We start from the raw sequence: 21,634 nt of genomic DNA, 5'->3' as shown, positions 1-21,634 counted from the left end.
TTCAATCTTTGTATTATAGTTAGGCCGAAATAACAAATTAGGCTCCTTAGAGGAGCCAATTGCAATTTGGGACCTCTTCAAATTTCACAATTTAGGCTCCTTATTAAGGTCAATTGTAATTTGGGACCCTTCTTTCGAATTTCACAAATTATGACTCCTTATTGGAGTCAATTGCAATTTGAGACATTTTCTTTCGAAACTCACAATTTAGGTCTCTACATTATTAGATTTATACAAAATGCGGTTTTATCGTAATGGACATGGACGTCCGTCAAAAAATGTATTACGTGGCCTTTATAATTGCAAAATCAATAGGGACATATACTTCTAAATGTCAATTCATTAAAAATAAAAATATAAAACCAAACATTTATCCCAACTCAAATTAAACTTCTTCTCCAACATCATTCATTTACCTCGTGACGCTCGACTCTCCTACTCTTCACATCCCAATGAAATGAAGTTGAGTCGGGTTTAGGGCATTTAGAATTATGTGTCACCATTAATTTTTTAATTATAAAGGCCACACAATAAATTTTTTTACGGACGTCCATGTTTGTTAGGGCAAAACCCCATTTTATACAAGCCTGACAATGTAGAACTTCAAATTGTGAGACTCGAAAAAAGAGGTTTAAAATTCCAATTGTCTCCAATAAGTAGCACCAAATTGTGAGGTTTGAAAGAAAAGATCCTAAATTGCAATTGACCTCAAAGAAGCATCAAATTGTAATCCTCAATAAAAGAGGTCCTAAATTACAATTAATTCCCAATGAAGAGCCCCAATATGTTATTTGTGTCATTCTATTTATATCATCAATTTATTTAATATTCAAAATATTAAAATATCATATATTTTCAATTATTATTTAGTGCTCCATTTTATTTTCTTATAAACCTGATTGTATTTTATTTTTAAAATTTAAAACAGAGTCTTGCATCATAGATAATGTCTCGAAATTATTTTATACTTTAAATTGATGACTCGAAATTATTTTATATTAAAAATACTTTAAATTGAAATAGATAGTCATAAATATGATAATTATACTAATTTTTAGTTAAAAAAAACTTAAATAACGATTAGCTATCATGATTATTAGTGTCTCAAAAAATCATAAATAACTAAATATTAATCAATTAATTGATGGTATATAATATATTATTGGGCAAATTACTTGGGCGGCCCTCGAACTATCTCGATCGCTCACTTTTGGCCCTCAAATTAATTTTTGAAACAAATCGCCCTTTCAACTTTTATAAAGGTCACTAGTGGCTCTTCCGTCAACTTTTTAGCTAAACCTAACGGTTTAAGTTTAAAATATTATTTTTTTATATATTATCTTTAATCTTATATTTTATATTTATATATATAATTATTAAATCCTTATATATAATATTATATATATATATATATTATTAAATTTTATATAATTATTAAATCTTTTATATAATAAATAAATAATATATATATTATTTATTTTTATCTCTCTATATATAATTTATATATAATACTTATATAATATATATTTTAAAAAATAATTTAAATGTTAAAAGTATTTGAGTAGTTAGAAGGTTACAATTACTTTTAATCTTTCAAATTATTTTGTAAAATATATATTCTATAAATTATATAAATTTATTTATATATATATATTATTAATGATTAAGGATAATCCATATAATTTATTTTTAAACTTTGTTTTATATATATTAAAAATAATTTATTAAAAGTAATTGTAACCTTCTAACTACTCAAATAACTACTCAAATACTTTTAACACTTAAATTATTTTTTTAAATATATATTATATAAATATTATATATAAATTAGTTAAAGATAATATATATAAATTATATATATATAGATAAAAATAAATAATATATATATTATTTATTTATTATATAAAAGATTTAATAATTATATAAAATTTAATAATATATATATAATATTATATATAAAATATTTAATAATTATATATATAAATATAAAATATAAAATTAAAGATAATATATAAAAAAATAATATTTTAAACTTAAACCTTTAGGTTTAACCAAAAACTTGACGGAAGGGCTACTGGTGACCTTTATAAAAGTTGAAGAGGCGATTTGTTTCAAAAATTAATTTGAAGGCCAAAAGTGAGCGATCAAGATAGTTTGAGGACCGTCCAGGTAATTTGCCCTATATTATTAAACTATGATATGAAAATAGCATTTAATTCAGATTTAAGAATGCAAGCTTCCTAGTCATAAAGTGAGCCTAGAAGACTATTTTCAAAAGTTAATTATGATATAATTATATTTTAATATTGATATATATTAATTTAATTTAAAAGTTAGATATTGTCAATACTATTGATTATTTTTTGTATTTAATTAAGATGTATTATTGTGGCATGATATGTTTATAATTATAATCATTGAAATAAACAATTTTTAATTGAAGTTTGATAATATCATAGAATATAAGATAAAAAATTATTAATATTATCTTAAACATCATGACTTATTTGAAATTATTTAAGATTAGATAAAAACTATAATTCATAAGATGAAATAAACCATTTATATGTTCTTTTAGTCTATGCAAAACTATAGTTTTAGCTTTTTATATTTTAAATAGTGATTGAATTGAATTCACATACTTTGATGTATAGCTTACTTTTAAGTGTATATCTATATAAAAGAAAGCATATAGCTCTATTTTTGACTTTTTTGAAGTAACATTTTAAACATATCGTGAAATTAGAGATGAGTGAACTTGTGATAAAACGGGAAATGAATGTGAATTTTATTATCTTTTTTAAAATGAGGTCTATCATTCTTAAAAATATAAGAATGGTTTAAGCACAACCATAAATCATGAAAAAAAAATTTAAATAGAAAATATAAAAAAAAAAGAAAAAAAAAGAAAAAAAAAGAAAAAATACAAACACATACCCAACTCCACCAATTTTCGAGAATAAATATCAGAATGCGTCATAATAATAATATTATAAATGATACGTATCAAGATAATCCATTAGAAAATAATTGAAATGGTAAACCAAATATGTATTTTTGTCATATTAACGGTCTCAATCAAATTTCACAGTATCACCTAGTGAGTCTCAATTACACAACACAAAAGACTCATTATTGACAATTCAAAAGTAAGTGTATCGCCGATTTCACCTATTTATAACACATACGACAACAACTTACCATAATGTAACTTTGTTTCATAATGTCACAAGAATCCCACGAGACACCCGTATAGAATCAAGAAACTCTCAACAATACAACTGTCAATTACATATATCCCTTACAATCCACTTATCCATCTTTCGAATTTTAGACTCACTAAAACAATATATGCCATAACCAAGAAGAGTTCCCAATAGTGACTTAATGACGACTCTCTTCACACCATAATTGATTCCATAAACATTCAAGCAATAATCATTTCAATCATTGATGAAATCAAAATGCAATATCCTTTTCTAGGATTCGAAACACGTTTTCCTTCTTACATATAATATTGCGGTAGATCATTTAGTTTTTTCAGCTGACAATGTTGGTAGTTGTTCGATAAAAAAAGATTTGGGTAGAAAGTATATGAAATGGATGATATCTCGCGCACATTAGGTCACACTTAAACCATTAATCAATAATCTCCCTCAAGGGAGGTTTTGTTTTCATTTAACGTCATATTATGTATCGAGAATTCCATTAAAATATTCTCGTTGACATCATAATCTAGATAAAAATCCACCGATTCTTCATCGCACACACTATGAATGAAAACTGACAATTCATTATTTTTAATTTCAAGATAAAGGGTTCTTATAGTGATGTCTTGAATTATGTCGTCTACATTTGACGAACATCCATTTTCTACTTAATCAATTGCTTTTTATCGTACAACAAATCCGAAATAGGATTAGGGGTAGATGACATCAACTTTTGATATGTTACCACCTGCCCGCTCTCCCCTTTGTCGACATCTAGATCTAAGGTGGCATCGCAACCCAAGTGTTCTGATGACAGATACTCGATCTCAACCTCCGTTGAGAATAGATTTACAATATTACAAATATGGTATATTCATGGTACACAATCGAGTACAAGGAAATGGTATATTCAACAAAAGAAAACTATATTTTTTGGTGTATAATCTTGATATTAGGAAATAAGATTATCACAAAAGAAAAGTAGATCTTTTGTTATTGAAATACAATTAGTAAATCTGGTAAGAATATTTTGAAAGCTCTTTAAGAGATTTGAACAAAATATTGATATTGACTTATCTAGTTGGGCTTATTTAAAGGTGTAGTCAGGTACTTTAGAAAACCAAGTCTTTGCCTTGAGAGTATTGCTTCCTTGTGAGTTGTGTGTGATCTTTCATTATGAGAGAATCATTGCAATACTCCTATAACAATCTTGATAATAAAGCTAAAACCTCTTGTGCTCGAAAATGGATGTAGGTCTGTTTTAGTCGAATCACTATAAATTTTATGTTTGTGTTATTCAGTTGTTTTCTTTCATTTCTGAAATTGTTCGATGTTGTTATTGTTTTGTATTAAGAGTTACTTCATCTCCTAGTATCCCAACAAGTGGTATCAAAGCGAGGTTGTTCAAGAGGAGATGAAGCTAAAGAGATTGGATGATCCTTCAAGGATTTTTGAAAAGTCCTAAGGAGGTTTCCAAAAGATGTTCAAGTTATAGTTCTTGTTTGTATGAATAATTTCCAAGTTTGATGTGGAAGAAGTATGAGTTACTTATTATCTAAGGAACAAATCAAGATGGCAGATTATAGAAAAGAAGACAATGGAGAAGACATATTTGCAAGAGGTAAACAACATCATGAGAAAAAAAGGCAGAGCAATAAGAGTTCTAAGTCTATGTTGAAGACTAAAGAAAATGGTAAAGTGTTTTTGGTGTTAAAAGGAATGACACTTCAGAAAAAACTACCTAATACTAAAGAAGCATAAAAGAAAAAATTATGTTTGGAAGACAAGTGATGGACTATTTCTGGTGAGTAGGGTATTTTAGTTGTTATGGAAGGAGTGAAAACAATGTGTATTCTCTATAAGGTAATTCACAAATATATTTAGTTATTATCTCCAAGGTCACTCAATATATATCAAAGTTTTGGTATCTGAGGTTTGACCTCAAAGGCTTGTATGAATTGGGTTAGAAAAGAGTTTTTAGTGCAAAAACTTTAACTCATGATAATGCAAGAGATTCTAGATCAAACGGCAAAGAAAAATTTCTTTATTGGATTTCAGAGAATGTCAAATGGTATAGAGTTTGGCTAGAAAAGGTAAAGATAATGTTATGTTAGGTCAAGATGTGAAGTTTGAAAAAACTAGAGCACACACAATGGAGAAACAAATAGTGATTCAACAGGAATCACAACTCTAGGTGGAGATATGTCATCAAAAGACATATTGCCAAGGAAGAATTGTCATGGGATCATTGAGATTTCTTCAAATATTGGGAAGAATGATGACTTTGGTAAAAATTTATCATTGTCCATGGATGAAAGAAAGAATGGTACCCAACAAGTCTTATCAAAAAAGCATTTATTGATGACAACATAGTCAACATGCTGACAAGGCAATCCTTCAGGCCAAATTAAGAAATTGTATTGAGTTAGTGGGTGATTAAGGATTAACATATTTCTAGTTAACACGTAATATGAATAAAAGACCAACAGGAGGAATATTAATGGAAGTCACTTATAAATTTAGGTGGAGACATCATGAAACAACTCTCAAACGAACCAAAAAGAAATCATTGCATTATTTTTTAATGTGAGAAGATGAATAAGACCTTGAGTAAGATTCTAATTCATAAAAAAAGAGCTAAATGGGAGGCTCGGTCAATTCAAAGGTGATGATTTATGTACTTATTTTGTTCTATCTTAATTGTCCATACATTGTGGATCATAGTTAAGATTAATGAGATGATTGATTTGTCATCTTATTGAGAAGAGGATTGAGACCTTGAATAATATTCTTAGTCATAAAAAAGGGGCTATATGAGAAGTTCGATCAATTCAAAAGCGAATGATATCATTGAATTATCATCTAATGTGAGAAGATGAATGAGATCTTGAATGTGATTATTAGTCATGAAAAATGGGCTAAATGAGAGACTCGATCAATTCAAAGGGAATGACATTCACGATTTCTTTCGAAGAAACTATGAAGCATGGTGAAAACAATTGAAGACGGTTAGAGAATTATGCGATTCAAGTTGGTTGAGTGTGCAAAGTTCCAGACAAGATGGGTGTCAAATGTTTTTTCTAGATTTTAAAATTGAGTAATGAGATGTCGTTGGATACCTAATTATTTTGACGATGTAAGTTTTTCTTGGGTCTTCTCGGCTTTCGATTAGTATCTAACTTTAAGGAAGTAGACGATGAATGTTCGTCTAGGGTGTCCCCAGTTTTCAAAAAATATCCAAAATTGAAAATGTAGACAATGGAAGTTCGTCTTGGGTCTTATCAACTTCGATCAATATCTTATTTTGAGGAAATAGACGATGGATGTTCGCCTTGGGTGTCATCAGTTTTGATAGATATCTAATTTTGAAGAAGTAGGCGAAGAAAGTTCGTTTTGGGTCTTCTCAGATTTCAATTATTATCTTATTTTGAGGAGTCTGCGATGAAAGTTCGTTTTCGGTGTCCTCAGTTTTCAACAGATATCTAATTTTGAAAAGGAAGAAAACAGAGAGAGGGAGGCGAATTAAGACGAAGGCAGGTGTTAGGAAGAAAAAATATGTTTCTTTAACTACTTCCTCTTCACTCCCTAAATACATATGATTACGTATTTCCACAATTTATGAAGATATATAATTCATCGTTCATGATGATGTTATTCTTGAGGATTTACATAATCAGCCAAATTGTAAATTTTAGAGACAAGAACAAGAGAAAGATAGGGTGACGAATCAAGACGAAGGCAGATGTTAGGAAAAAAAAATTCATTTTCTTCAATTACTTTCTCTTCACTCTCTATATACTAAGGCTTGAGTTTTTCCACCATTGGTGAAGATACATTCTATATGTATGTACCATCTTTGATGATGATGATGTTTTTGAAGGTTTATGTAATTCGTTATATTATAAATCTTAATTTACAAAAATATTGTGTAACTCATTATATGTAATATAGTGAAGGACATAAATGGCCTAAAGATCCTCTGGTTTTACTCTTGTCTAAGGTGTTTACCATGCTAAAGTTTGATGTGGGGCATCGAGAGGAGCATAATCGAGCAAAGAGAAGTTGTTACGAAGATGGTGACAATGTTGTTGATATGTTGGCGGTTCCTAAATTTGGGAGCTACGGAATTTTGCTTGTTGACAAATCAAATGATAGAATACAATACTAAGATAACTTATAAATCAAGGTGGAGTGTTGAGAATGAATTTACAACATTACAAATATGGTATATTAATGGTATACAATCTTAGTACAAGAAAAATGTATATTCAACAAAAGAAAATTATATCTTTTGGTGTATAATCTTGATATTAAAAAATAAGATTATCACAAAAGAAAAGTAGATCTTTTGTTATGGAAATACATTTAGGAAATATAGTAAGAATATTTTGGAAGCTCTTTGAGAGATTTGAACAAAATATTGATATTGACCTAATTGAGACTTATTTAAATGTGCATTCGAGTACTTTAGAAAATCAAGTCTTTGCCTTGGAGAACATTAATTCCTTGTGAGTTGTGGGTGAACTTTTATTATAAGAGAATCATTGTAATTCTCCTATAAAAATCTTGATAATAAAGTTATTCATCTCCTGTTATCCCAACAACCTCAACCCACGAAAACATATTGGCTCATTTAATCATTCCCCTCAGTCTACACAATATGTTACATTTTTCTTGTAACATTTTTTTTCGGGATGGATTTAAGTCAACCTTAGCCCTAATGTAAATCCGTTTGCATAACGATGTCTAAATCAATAATGGTCGATTATTTATTATCGATCTAATGTGTTGTAATAATATAAAAAAATAAGGCAACGAATTAATTAGGTTATAGGAAGAAACATTTAGAGAACATAATTTGTAAGATAAATTTGTCATTGGTGTTAATTGTTATCCGGGTAGTGGTTGGATTGGAAGGATGTAACCGGACACCGGCGAAACAAATCTACCTGAACTGGGGACCGGTGGGGTTCGTATGCATCCCAGTCACATGTGTAACAATGCACCCTCTCATGTTAATAAGAGACACGTGGGTCAATCCATCATCCATCACATCTCTTTATTATTCTACATTGATTTCATTTTGACTTTACCAGATCATACTACCTGGTCCCCCACACGGATTGCATTCCAACAATTTTTTTTTATTTTTTTTCTAACAAAATGCATTATATGAAAATAAAAATAACTTGTTTTGAATAAGGGCTAAATTTATTTATATAATTATAAACATATATCTCATCCATTCATTATTTTCTTCTTACTGTTATTTGCAAAAATATAATTTAATCCATGATAATAGTTGTGGCATGTGTCTAATTGCCTTCTACTTTAAATTTTAGTGAATTTAAGGTATTTTAACTAGAAGACTAGTTGTTATTTAAAATAGGATGAAAAGTTTTTATTTATTTATTATTTTATTTTTAAAAATAAATTATTTATTAAAAATAAAAAAATTGTTTAAGCATAACAACAAAGCATAACATGAAAAAAAAATATTTAAAAAGTTATCGAGCTCGTAAATTCTCGGGAAGAAATATTAACTCTCCGACATATTCTACTGATTTTCCTGAACGAATCTCAAAAAGCATCATAATAATAGTATTATGAATGATACGCATAAAATGACTATGATCATTGAAAGTTCGACGATTTCTCTTCAACTAGATAATTCACCAAAGAATAATTAGGATGGTAACCCAAATATGTATGTTTGCTATATTCAGTCAGATCAATCCAAATATCTCAACAACTATCTAAAAACTCGGGCATCACTCAATGAATCCCAGTAAAACTCCATAAAAAGTTCCAAATACTAGTCACTCTCGACAATGCAAAAGTTATTGAGTCATTTTCTTAAAAAGTTTTTATTTATTAGAACATGAAACTATTTTTATTATTTATAAGTTCTTTCAAATGTTAAATATTAAAGGTATTCTTATTTTTATACTTTCTTCCAAATATTCACTCCACTTGAATAAGATAAACATTTTGTATTGATCATTGTGCAATGAACAAGACAATTATCTTTAAAAATGATAAACTATAAAATTCTAAAAAGACCAACAAACAAGATTTTCTATGTCTTATGGAGGTTGCATTAAATAAATTTACCATCTTTCTAATAAAAAACCAAACTATATGTGACGGATTTAAAAATTTTTTGAATAAAACAGATATATAATCTATTTCTTTAGAAATAGAAAATAAATAATTAATTAAATTTAAAAAAAATAGAAAATTATGGAATTTTGTCCCACTACTTAAAACAATTTGTTTTCCGAGTAAGTTTTAACCCACCCTAAGCCTAACATAGACCCGCCTCTAAACCTAGGATAAAATCTTTACATTATTTTCAAACTAATAACCCATTAAATGATAAATGTTAGTTGATGGTTAAATCATTTTTTATAAAATTAATACACATGAAACAAGCTCATATATAGTTTTGCAATCCATTTTAAAATTAAATTATATGTTATTTATTTATATATATAGGAAAACCAATAATTAAGCTTTGATTCATAGATTAATTTACTTTTAAGCCGGAATAATTGAATTTATTTAAGAAAAACCAATAGATTGCATTAGTTGACTATAGATACACGCATCCAACAATAAAGTAAATCAACATTATGAGATACAAATAATAATAATAATAATAATATTATTATTATTAATGCTTCTGCTTTTACAAATTTGTCCACAACCTCATACATCTCATGATTGTTACCTCTTTTATTTTTTTGTGATCGTCCTTCCAAATTAAATAATGTGTAATGAAAGAGAAATAAAATATAATTGAGCATTGAATTAAACAATAAATAATGTTCTGACTCAATGTTTTGTATTTTGTATTATTGGGTTAATGACCAAAAATAAATAATAATAATTTATTGAAAAATATTATTAATTTAAAACATATATAGCATTTAATGTGAAAAATAAATAGTGGTTTTTAATATTACATTTATTTTAACGTTGGAGAACGTGATATGATTCGTTAACCTCGTGGATGAGACGCAAAATAAATTAATAAATATCTGGGAGATACATCATTTATTTATTTAATTAATTAATAAATAAATATATATGTACCCGAATCAATGAACCACTACTTAGGGAACCGGACCGGTTCATATCATAAATTTAATAAAATAGTACTTACTATGTACATCAACATCTTCTACTTGTTTTTGTTTACATATTTATGGCATGGCTTTGTTTGGATTCCCTTTTATTTTTTTTATATAATCACAAAACAAAAAAGAAAAAAGAAAACAAATTAAAAATATAAAATCCATAGATTATTGAAATGGAGGATATTATTGTTTTTTTTAAACAGTGGTAATAATGAATAATAATATTTGGAATTATTTTAATTTAAAGGAAGGAAATTTGTGGTTTGCAATTTTCAACACTTGTTTAATTAAAAATGGCTGGCAAAACATGAGTTTGATTGGTCTAGAATTGTTTCAGAAGGAAAATCCAGATTTATATTTTTGTTTGTTTTCTGACAAACATAGACAGGAATCAAGAATGTGATAATGGGATTTAATTGGACAATTACAGAATTATCCCTGAATGAATATTTAATAATGATCATGTAAATTGTTTGAAAAGAAACCCTCAAAATTGAAAATCAAAACCAAATAAGACTGTATTATGGAGAAGTGTAATCCAAACTCCAAACAAGCTAGCTCCACATGTGTTGAACTATAAGGAGACAAAAATAAATAAAATATTTAAAGTAATAATTAAACTATTTTAGACAGTCATTATTAATCTTCATTATTATACTATACTATGCTTATCTTAGATTTATAAATTCTCATATTAGTCCAAAATTGAAAAGTATGAATCCACTATAAATCCATTAGAACTCCTCAATCCCTCTAAAATAAAATAAAAAACTAAACTTTCTAAAAGAAACAACTCAATCCAACTAACTTTTTTTTTTTTTTTTTTGTTAGAATTATTTAAAAAATTCAACCTAATCAAACATTCTTTCAAGTCTATCACATTACTCAATTCATTATACTAAATACTAAAATATCGGTTATAGCCAAAAACTCAAATCCGAACCAGACCCAACTTAATATCTTAGAATAAATTACATTTTCCATTTTAGTTTGTTTGAACTTCCTACTTTCATGTAATTTGTTTTGTTAGTTGTATAAGAAAACTATATAAAATGATATTGATAAATAAAAAGTAAAATTTAATTTAAATTTTGAAATAAAATATTTTAGTTGATGTTTTTTTTTTCTGAAAAAAAGTAATAAAGTGGTACTACCACCATAGCACAGTAAAAAGCAAATTTATCCGGTGGAAAAGAAAGAAAGAAAAAAGGCATTCATCTTTGTACTATTGGGAGAATAAAATAAGAAATATAAAAGCTAGAAAAGGTTCAATGCATGTAATTTTCCAGCACTAATAGTCACAAAACAAGCAATATATTTTCTGTTTTTTTCTAAGGACTTCAACAAGTGAAGAAGAATCAGATGATTTGCATTGCCAAAACCCAATTTTTTTTATACATCCAAAAAGAGAATAAAAGGACAGAGGTTAATAATAATTTAGGCTATTTTTGTAGGGTATTTGAAAACACTTTTGTTAATGAATAATTGAATATGGAATCGGATCCGAAAGTCTGCCTACATCCCGTTTCCATATTCCAATCTCATTCCCGATCTGGATTTGGATGAGAAATTTGATAGAAACCGAGTTTCCAAAACCATTATCATTAGAAAATTAATCTCAAAAAAAGGATTAACAATGTAAATAAGAGATCTCATGCTTAGAAGACTCTGCAAAATACTTTACAAGTGAATGAATCGGGCAAAAATATAGTGTATATACCATGAAGTCGAAGTTACCGGATCTGAATGTTGCCCAAATTTGGAACGGGCAGAGAGTTCGGATTTGCCGTTGAGGAAATATTAGTTTGACCTACCACCTGAATATATTGCGCAAGAGAAAGGCAAACAATTCCAGTCCAAACTCAACAAACCTGATCAGAAGTATGTAAAATGAGAAAATTGTTTATGTTCAAGAGGCAGCCTGGTTCCACGGTTGTGATAAGCAGACACTTGGAACAGATGCTTCTAGGCCTTTCTTTCCATGTATAGCGCGGTTGAGCACACTATATTGGTCCACCACCGAATCGTACAGAGCTTTGCAATAAGCTTCCTTAACCTACAAAATTACAATCAAAACAAGGTTTAATAGCTAATAATGGAATCATCTTTAAAGAAGAATTATTTTACAATTCCAACCTCTTCAGGATTCGCGGAGCTAGCTGCGATTGAATGGATACTGATTTCGGGTGCTACTGATAATCCGGTTCCACTGAAAGAAATTATTCTTTTCTCTCCAATTTCTTTCTCAACCTGGGGATAAAAAGGGTATCATCTATGTGAAACTGTAACACTAGTAGTAATATTATAGGGGTATTTTGGTAATTAGTATACTAAATTAGTACGTTAATGGGTTAGTAGCATATAAATAGTAAGAGTATGTACTATTTGGAGTGATGAATGAAGATGAAGACCCAAGAATGGCGTAAGCTTCATTCGTCACTCCAAATGATGCCTACTAACCGATTAAGCTACTAACGTACTTTGCTAACTACCATATTACCTATACTACTACATCCAATTATCATTACAGAAACAAATATATATATGATTGGTCTACGAAAGAAGAAAAACATACTTGAGGAGGTGGAGGCATGATATCATGGCATAATAAAGATAGGGGGTAAATGTGACCAGGAACACCAGCATGCTCTGTTAGCCTTCTCATATTGTCCACTGAAGAAACGTCAAAGGGTGCCTGAACCTCTTTTTATCAGTACGAGTGATTAATATAGGCTGGAAGATATATCAAATATAGCAAGGGAAGAAATAGACTAACTCTCTTATATGTGTAGTGTAGTCGCTTCTAAGACAAGAACTTATTTTAATATAAAAATGTAACCTAGTTGTAATGTATGCAGCATTTTCTTTTCCGTTATATTGACCTTAGAAGAAAAAAAAAATATGAGTTTGTGAACAACTAAGCAGCTGAAACTACATAATCAGCGCAGCTTAATCTTTGCCTATGAGAGCAGTGATATACATGGAAGTTCTGTCATTTTATAACACACAAACTTAGCCCCTAAAATTTACAAATATATCATTTAACTCAAATAAGATTGCAAATAAGTCTTACAACTCAAAAACAAACCCCGAATATTGTCATGATGAGAATGAGAAATTTTTCGAGAAAGATTAAAAGATTATTAGCACTAATTTGAATTTCTTGACCATGTTCGAGCTCAAATTTGGGTTTATGGACCATATAAAATGGAAACTCCCCTACCCATCTACGTCATCCATTCACAAACAAATGTAGAAATCTTACCGGGAACCATTCATTTGTTATAGGGTCAGGGCGATCCCTTCCACCACTCGGTGCTATCCATATTATTCGTGATCCACCCCTAGCATGTAAACAGGAGTAAGAGCTTGTTTGATCTTGGGCTATTTGGATTTTTTCAAGGAAACAATAATAGAGAGCATACAGATGTGGTTTAACCCTTCAGAATAGGAGACTTATTATTTGAAAAAGTAAAATCTCATCAAGTTTGTGATTTGTGTGCCATGCTTGTCTCTGCACTAGGTAAGCTATTAGCAACTCCTAACTCATTTTAAGCACTGAAGATTTCTTGATTTTCTTGAGGCATATGAAACTAAGAAATTGATAGCATATGGCTATGATCAGATTTGTTTGAACAGCCCGTTGCTGAACATTCAACCTAAGCCTTGGAAATCATGATGTTAGGATGAAGCATAAACAAATTTCACTTCTTCCTAAAAGGATTCGTGTTAGGACTAAATTCCAATATCGCATAATTATTTGTGGCCATGTTTATAATACCAGGCCCTCTATTGATTAACATCAATTTTTTTTTATCGTACTCCTTTATATATAATCCATGGGAGGTCAAATTCGGATTAGTTTGGAAGTCATCTTAATCTAACACAATCTAGGAAAACAAACAAAGTCCCCGAGGTGCAAAAAAAGGAAAATAATGGTCCGGCCACTATAATCAAGAAGTTAGATGCTGCTAATATTGGTGACTTGGACAGGCTGCCTATAGATATGTGACCACATATGAAAACTGTTATTTATAAAAAAAGTGTATATAGTAACAGAAATGTACCAACAATTCAATGTGGTTTGATGATTGAGTTGCTCAATGAACAATGTACAGATCATGTAAGACTTGGGCTTGTTTGATGAAGGGTTATTTGGATTTAACCTCTTATCCAATCATCATTCAAATCAACAACTAAAATACTAGAATATTATTTATTTTTTATACCATTTTAAAATATTAAATACAACTAATATTTTAGTTATTTAACCCAAATAATCAACTTTTTCTTCAAACAAGATTTATATTTCTTAAATCAAGATTATTAAAAAACCAACTACATTAAACAAGCTCTTAGAATATACATTGTTGGTATAACCAGAAATCACATTTATGACGGCTCTTTTTGTAAATGGTCAGTGTGTGAAGACTCAAACCCATTACATTTGTGACAACTCTATTAATACAAACTTTAACAATTCAAAAAAAAAGTGAAGGAATTGTACCTCAAAAGCACGGCCATTTCCTTCAAACTTTTTGTATTTGCTTTTTTCTTCATGTCAGCAAGCTCAGGAACATCATTCATATGCTTTTTGGAATACACACACAAGAGATTCCTACAGAGGATACTTAAAAGATAAATCTATGTAAATGACATACCATAATAATACTTGAATTCATCCAATCACCTTCCCATGCTGAAGGGCTTGGAAAGAGGATCAGTAATCACTCTGTCACCTGCCACATAGATCTGGAAAATACCGTTTAGGTTAAGATGAATATTAAGTTTTCAGAGTAATCAAATAACATAATAAGTAAAAAAAAGAAATTTCTTCACCAAGTTTTCAGCAATATAAGGATTTGTTGCTTCAAGTAACAAAGCAATAATGGCCGGATCTGCCTCTGTTTGATGATTAGACATCAGTATAACATTGTGTCCCTGTGTTTTTAAGGCAATACTATTATCAATAATATCAGGAAAGTTAAACAGTAAACAGAGCGGACACAAGAATTTGGAAGTTATAGGCAGGGAGGATAAATCATTTATGATGAAGACTATTTAAAGAAGACAAATAACAAGTCTTCAGGTTTATCCTAATTTGAGGAATACTTGAAATTAGTGGTCAAGACTGATAATTTGCTATTTGGAATCTGTGCATAAATACTATAACCATGTTTAATTCTGTTTATACAAGCCTCTCACAAACATTAATATCTAAAACCATCGCAGCTTCAATTTCTAATTCTAGTTAGGCTCAATATTGACAGATGAATAGTGACTTTGGGAAAATACTCAAGCAAAGGCATCTCTGAAGTGAAATCCCTCTAGGATTATTACGCAAAGTGATTCCATGCAGAAGCCCTTTCTAGGATGGCACTCCCGTCCTTTGCTGCCAATGCATGGGATGATATCATTGACAATCTTTCCTTGAGGAGGAAGTACAACAAAATTGATATTTCTATACAACCAATGAGGAAGCGGTGACTACTTTTACTATAGAAGATGGTGATATGTGTATTAAAGTGATGTGCAATAGGCTAGTAAATATTATTATCATTGTGTAGGAAGTTAGTAGTTAAAGGTAGTTATAACAGTTATAGTTTTGTGATTCAAATCAAGATTAAAGTAGCTGAACTATTCCATTAGCAAAGCACACTCATGCTCTAATATAGAAACTCAAGAATTTCATTTTGTGCCACAAACATATAACTCACAATTAGAATCAGAAGATTTTTTCTTTTTTAAAAGGTCAACTTTTCATTACAAAGAATGGAAGATGTGTTCAAACATTACAAAGGATAGGGAGGGGGAAAACAAAGCAAGAAACAAAAAACAAGGAAAGAATCAAAGCAAGGATTTTCAGCACCTTTCGAAGGTTATCTTCTATTTCACCAAAAACAGGTATGTTGCCAGTATATGAGTTCCTGAATAAAAAATAAATCAAGGTCATTGGTCAGTACTGTGATTTTTAAGACTTGAAATGTAAATTCTTGAACTGCACATAACTAGTTTAATGGATCCAGGTGAAAAATAGAGGCCTCTTTATCCAAAAGAACAAGAAGAAGTAGAACACACCAGCTTATATATTAAGATGTCACTGTCATAAAGTTCACATATTAAAATCTGGGACAAAGTTCATGTTTGCCCATGAACATTGCATGTGTGCAGTGTGCTCATATTTGACCATATACTTTAAAAATACCCAACATCGACTCTGAATGTTGATAAATGTTTTGATTCTCCACAGTAAGTAACTTACTTGTCATTAACTGTGCAAAATGGAGGACATTTATCAGAGTTGGGTATTTTCTAGATATAAGATCAATATGAGCACTAGTGCCATGTTCATGGACAAAAGTGGTCATTTATCTACCAAACACAATATATTACAAGAAACATGACCATATTAAATATCTAAATCGATGCGACTAAGGAAAAAGAAAAAATAAGTTCATAATCTCCATCCTTATGTCCAAGCATCATTTTCCTTCCAATGTCAAAGTTCATTAGATCACAAGTTGTATATCATACACACCTGAAATCCACCAAGAGGCGGATATAATTTTGTCCAAACATATAGTGGTCAAATGGTTGTCTTATGGCTTTGTGATAGGGTGAGAAGACAAAAGGATCCTGCACAGTAATCAGTTGTTCATGAAAAAGGTGAACAAGGTTCTGGTAAAGGAAATAATTTGAGAGTTTGGAACAGGACATGCTTAACAAACAATATATATAGGCTATAGAGTAGTATCAAAGGAATGATACCTCCACATCCCTGTAAACTCTATCAAGAACTATGGACATGTTGGAAAGAACATGTTCATCTGCCTTGGGGATACCACTTTGGAAAACCTGAACAAGAAGACCCAATCCAAAACACATTTCTTAAGGAGGCATGTAATACATGTATGACCTAACCAAATATTGTATTGCAATATTGAAGTATTTCTTGTAAATAAAGGTTACTTACAAAGAAAAATAAAAATAGAATGACAAAACTAGGAGAAAAACGTTGGTCATAGAAAATCAGCTGTAATCCAGCAGTCCAGCTATGTTTTCCTTTTTCTATCATTGTCCTATTCTGTCAATGCCCAGATTATTCCGTTTTTATGGCATGGATGGGATATGGTTTCAATGACCATGTCTATTTACTTGGAACAAGAATGTAAATATATAAACTCTAGCGCCATAACAAAACCCAAAAAATGCAAAGGAAAGCAAAATTAGAAACAACAGCTTTAATAGGTAATTAACAAGTGACATTGTTCCATTAGAATAATTAAAAAGGTTTAATATAAGGTATTAAAATGTGGAACCTGGCCTTGATGTTTAAAGTTTCTTTTGAAAGGTGTCATTATGATATTAAGAAAATATGCCTAACAAAAAGAAAGGAATTTTACTGCATTTCGGTAATTCCAGTAAAGTTCTTCCATTCCTTCAGCAATATTTGGAGGAAGCTTTCCTTTTTCCTTTTCTCTTCTAATTCCAGAAAGCAAATCTGCAAAGACTCAAAACTGATGCAACATAAGGAGGCAGTAACTCAAACCAAACTTCGGAACAAATAGAGGAAACAGTTGCTATGCATATAAAGATCACAAAAACACCTAATAGATCAGGTTAATCTGAAGAGAATGTAAAAAAAATACTGTATCTCAAGGCAAGAGCTTTAAAATAAACAATAATTTGTTAGTTTAATCATGTTTATAGAAATAGCATAAATCACAAGTTGGAAAGGTCTTGACAAAGAATATAAGAAGCATTTTGTTATGATATTCACAAAGAAGACTATAACCTAAACAATAGCTAGTTGAACAAGTTAAGATACTTACAAGATATTCTGTCAATCCCCATATACAAAGGAGGTAGAGTTAAATTTGCAAAGAAATTTTCAGAAGCAACACCCTCAGAAGAAACTATGCTTCTTCCCAAGTTATAAAAATATCATACTGTGAGCTTAGGTGATTCTACTTTTAAGTAAACTTGATTAACCCCAGTTTCTTAGACATCACTAAATGATAGCATTCACATATTTATATTCCAGCTCTGTAAGACATTGTGCACACATGGTCTTAAAAGTGATGACTACAAAATATTAACTGTTTTTGGCCTGGTAACCACAAATGTTACCTTCCATGAACAAATACATACAGAATCTCTGCCTATAATAGAGAGAGTTAAAAAATCAATGACAATATAATTTGCAAAATGTTATTACTTGTACAGAAAAGTGTCAACGGGGACTGCATAGCATTTTCAGGTTTTGGAATTCAATCTCAAATCCAGTAGCATTGACTCCAAAAGAAAAAAGTTCATTCAATAGAAGACTGCAACCAGATGAGCTTGTCATGATTCATGACCAGGCAAGTGTTTTGATATTAGAGAAATCACTTATATTCGATAGACGGTCACCTCAATCCAAAGCTGATATGAACTGAATAAGCAGTCCAATTTGTAGTAAAGGACATTCCACAATTCGTGGACAAGCAGATCAAACTAACAAAGTTATTAGAGAGTCACTTGTATTCAATAGATGCACACCAATCCGAAGCTGATATGAACTGAATAAGCAGTCCAATTTGAAATAGAAGACTTCCACCAGAAGAGAACATTCCACAATTTGAGGACAAGCAGATCAAACTAACAAAGTTATTAGAGAATCACTTGTATTCAATAGATTCACACCAATCCGAAGCTGATATGAACTGAATAAGCAGTCCAAATTCAAATAGAAGAGAACATTCCACAATTCGTGGACAAGCAGATCAAACTAACAAAGTTATTAGAGAATCACTTGTATTCAATAAATGCACACACCAATCCGAAGCTGATATGAACTGAATAAGCAGTCCAAATTCAAATAGAAGAGAACATTCCACAATTCATGGACAAGCAGATCAAACTAAAAGTAATCTCGTACTGAACACTCTCTAACAGACGGAACAATCAAAGTAATAACTATCGAACAATCGAAGATAGCCGTATAAGAAAACGCATTACATTCTTATACCGCATCACACAGACATCAATTACATTCCATCACAATAGTTATCTAAGTATGTAATTGACTATGCATAATATAAGTGAAGAGAACACCAACCTTCTTCAGTTCGAATATCAAGAAATGCACGTGAATGTCCAAGCTCGATCTCCTCGGAAGCTACAACAGATACTTCCGCCGCCTCATTTTCCTTCATTTCTCTTGCCTTAGTATAGCAATAGAGTACGAATGAATAACCACAGCGCCGCCGGCCAATCGATTGGACGGAGAGAGAGCAGGAAATCTGACGGAGCTTGGAGTTAGCAGATGAAACCCTAGCAGTGGCAAAAGTGCAAGAGTGAGATGGAGCAGAGAGAATCAACATAGTCTGCGGAAGTGTGTGTGTGCGTTTGTGAGAGGTTGCGCGCGCATAGAGAAGAGAAGAAAGAGAGAGAGTGAAAGCCGCCCTTATCTATGGAGAGAGAGAGAAAGGAATGCATGTGTTATTCGTTCTTGTTGCCTATGTGAGAGATTGTGACTCATTTTGAAATTGGTAATTCACCAAGACTTATCAAGACACGTGTAATAAATTTAGGGCCACACTAATTAGAAATATTTATATGGTCACAAAAAATATTCAAAATACGAAATTAACAATAATGGAAACATAAACCAAAATTTATCGAGCTCTGAAATCCTAAAAAATCAATGAGTTCATCCGATTTTTCTATATAAGTTTTAGAGGAGATCTCTCGTATTGTCATAATAAAAAAGTTGTGGAATAAACATATTAATGGATTACGATCATTGCGTCATACAATTTGTTTTAGTCAAATAGCCTACCAAAAAATAACCGAGATATGACTCGTCGAAACAATACATTTGATCCATATTTATATAATTAGTTATAAATATTAATATAATCAACTTTAAAAACAAATACTCTTTATTTTATAATTTATATGACTAGTATTCTAGTGATAAAAGTCGTCATAAGAGATCAAAATGTCACAGATTCGATTCCATCTGAAAGCGTTTTGTGTTTAAGCGGTGGAGTGTTATGTTAGTTCTCTTTATTTCCCAAAAAAATAATTTATATGAGTAGTCAAATAAATTAATTCTTAAATTTTGGTAGTTCTCCTTTATATCCCCAAAAAATTAATGTACATGGTGAAATAAATTAAATTCTTAAATCTTGGAAAGAAAATATAAATTAATTAATCGTCAATTCATCAAATAATTTTAATGAAAAAAAGTCTTTTTTGTTTCCTACTTACTTTTAAGGAAAAAAGTTCAATTAGACGTATGTACTTGTACAACTAGCTCACTTAGACGTATGTACTAATAAAAGGTCATTTAAACGTATGTACTATCAAAAATTGGCTCATTTAGCCTCTTTGAGTAACCATGGTTAACTTTTATTTTTAAATTTATATATTTATTAATTAAACATTAATATATTTTCTCTCCTCCTTTTTCATTAATTAAACTAAGTAATTTATTTTATTCTTAATTTTTTTATTATTTTAATATTAATTTCTCTTTTATATTTCATCTTTTGTTTTATTAGTTTTTATTTCTTATATTTCTTAAATTCTTATTTTTTAAAAATAATTTAACAACTTATTTAAATTTTATGTTTTCCTGTAATTTTTTTTGAAGAGTTTTTCTTATTTAATTTAATATAATAAAAATAAAAAAGGGTTTTTTTCTTATTTAGTTTAATATAAATAAAAATGAAATTAATAATTTTTTATTTAATTTTTATTTACGACTTATATTATTATATTAGTAGTAAAGGAATTGTTTTGTCTAATATTTGATTATTACTCTTTTGGTGTTTGATGAATGGGTTTTTATTATTATTTAATTTTTAATTATTAATTAATTTATTTTTGTGTTGAAGGATTTTTATTGTTGAAAGAATTTTCATTGTTATATTCAATTATTGGGATCAAACAATTTTAAAATAATTAATAATTAATGTGAATATAAAAAATATATATAAAAAAGAAGAAGAAATATAGAGTTCAAATAATTAATGATGAATGCTCATATATATAAAATAAAATTAAAATAATCATAAATACTCATATAGAAATAATAAAAAATTAGAAATAAAAATAAAAATAGAGGGTTCATTTATTAGTAATAAATAAAATAATAAATGAAAAGGGAAGAGAGAGAAAATATATTAATATTTAATTAATAAATATTTAAATTTAAAAATAAAAGTTAACCATGGTTACTAAAAGAGGCTAAATGAGCCAATTTTTGATAATACGTACGTTTAAATGAACTTT

The 21,634-nt window shown here is 29.5% G+C and overlaps 1 protein-coding gene across 2 annotated transcripts; it reads right to left on the bottom strand.

Annotated features, from left to right (window-relative positions):
• Positions 1–10,740: 10,740 nt before the first annotated feature.
• On the bottom strand, positions 10,741–19,837 carry LOC124918366 (glycerol-3-phosphate acyltransferase, chloroplastic-like). Of its 2 annotated transcripts, none has more exons than XR_007097379.1 (12): positions 17,755–17,848; positions 17,120–17,206; positions 16,890–16,987; positions 16,221–16,278; positions 15,191–15,292; positions 15,042–15,103; positions 14,859–14,969; positions 13,617–13,695; positions 12,927–13,046; positions 12,488–12,601; positions 12,072–12,407; positions 10,741–10,925 (listed from the first exon to the last, which is right to left on the bottom strand). XR_007097379.1 is itself a non-coding variant. In XM_047458542.1 (12 exons), exons 1-12 carry the CDS (start codon positions 19,714–19,716, stop codon positions 12,261–12,263), a joined length of 1,341 nt encoding a protein of 446 aa, XP_047314498.1. In that variant the 5' UTR covers positions 19,717–19,837; the 3' UTR covers positions 11,953–12,260. The 2 variants fall into 2 exon arrangements, 1 of the variants encoding a protein (XP_047314498.1); XM_047458542.1 differs by lacking the exon at positions 10,741–10,925 and adding an exon at positions 19,452–19,837 and having other exon boundaries at positions 11,953–12,407; positions 17,755–17,852.
• Positions 19,838–21,634: the final 1,797 nt, after the last annotated feature.

The sequence above is a fragment of the Impatiens glandulifera genome, unplaced genomic scaffold (genome assembly GCF_907164915.1).
Source record: "Impatiens glandulifera unplaced genomic scaffold, dImpGla2.1, whole genome shotgun sequence".
NCBI classification, from domain to species: Eukaryota; Viridiplantae; Streptophyta; class Magnoliopsida; order Ericales; family Balsaminaceae; genus Impatiens; species Impatiens glandulifera.
This window is presented reverse-complemented; position numbering and strand designations above follow the sequence as displayed.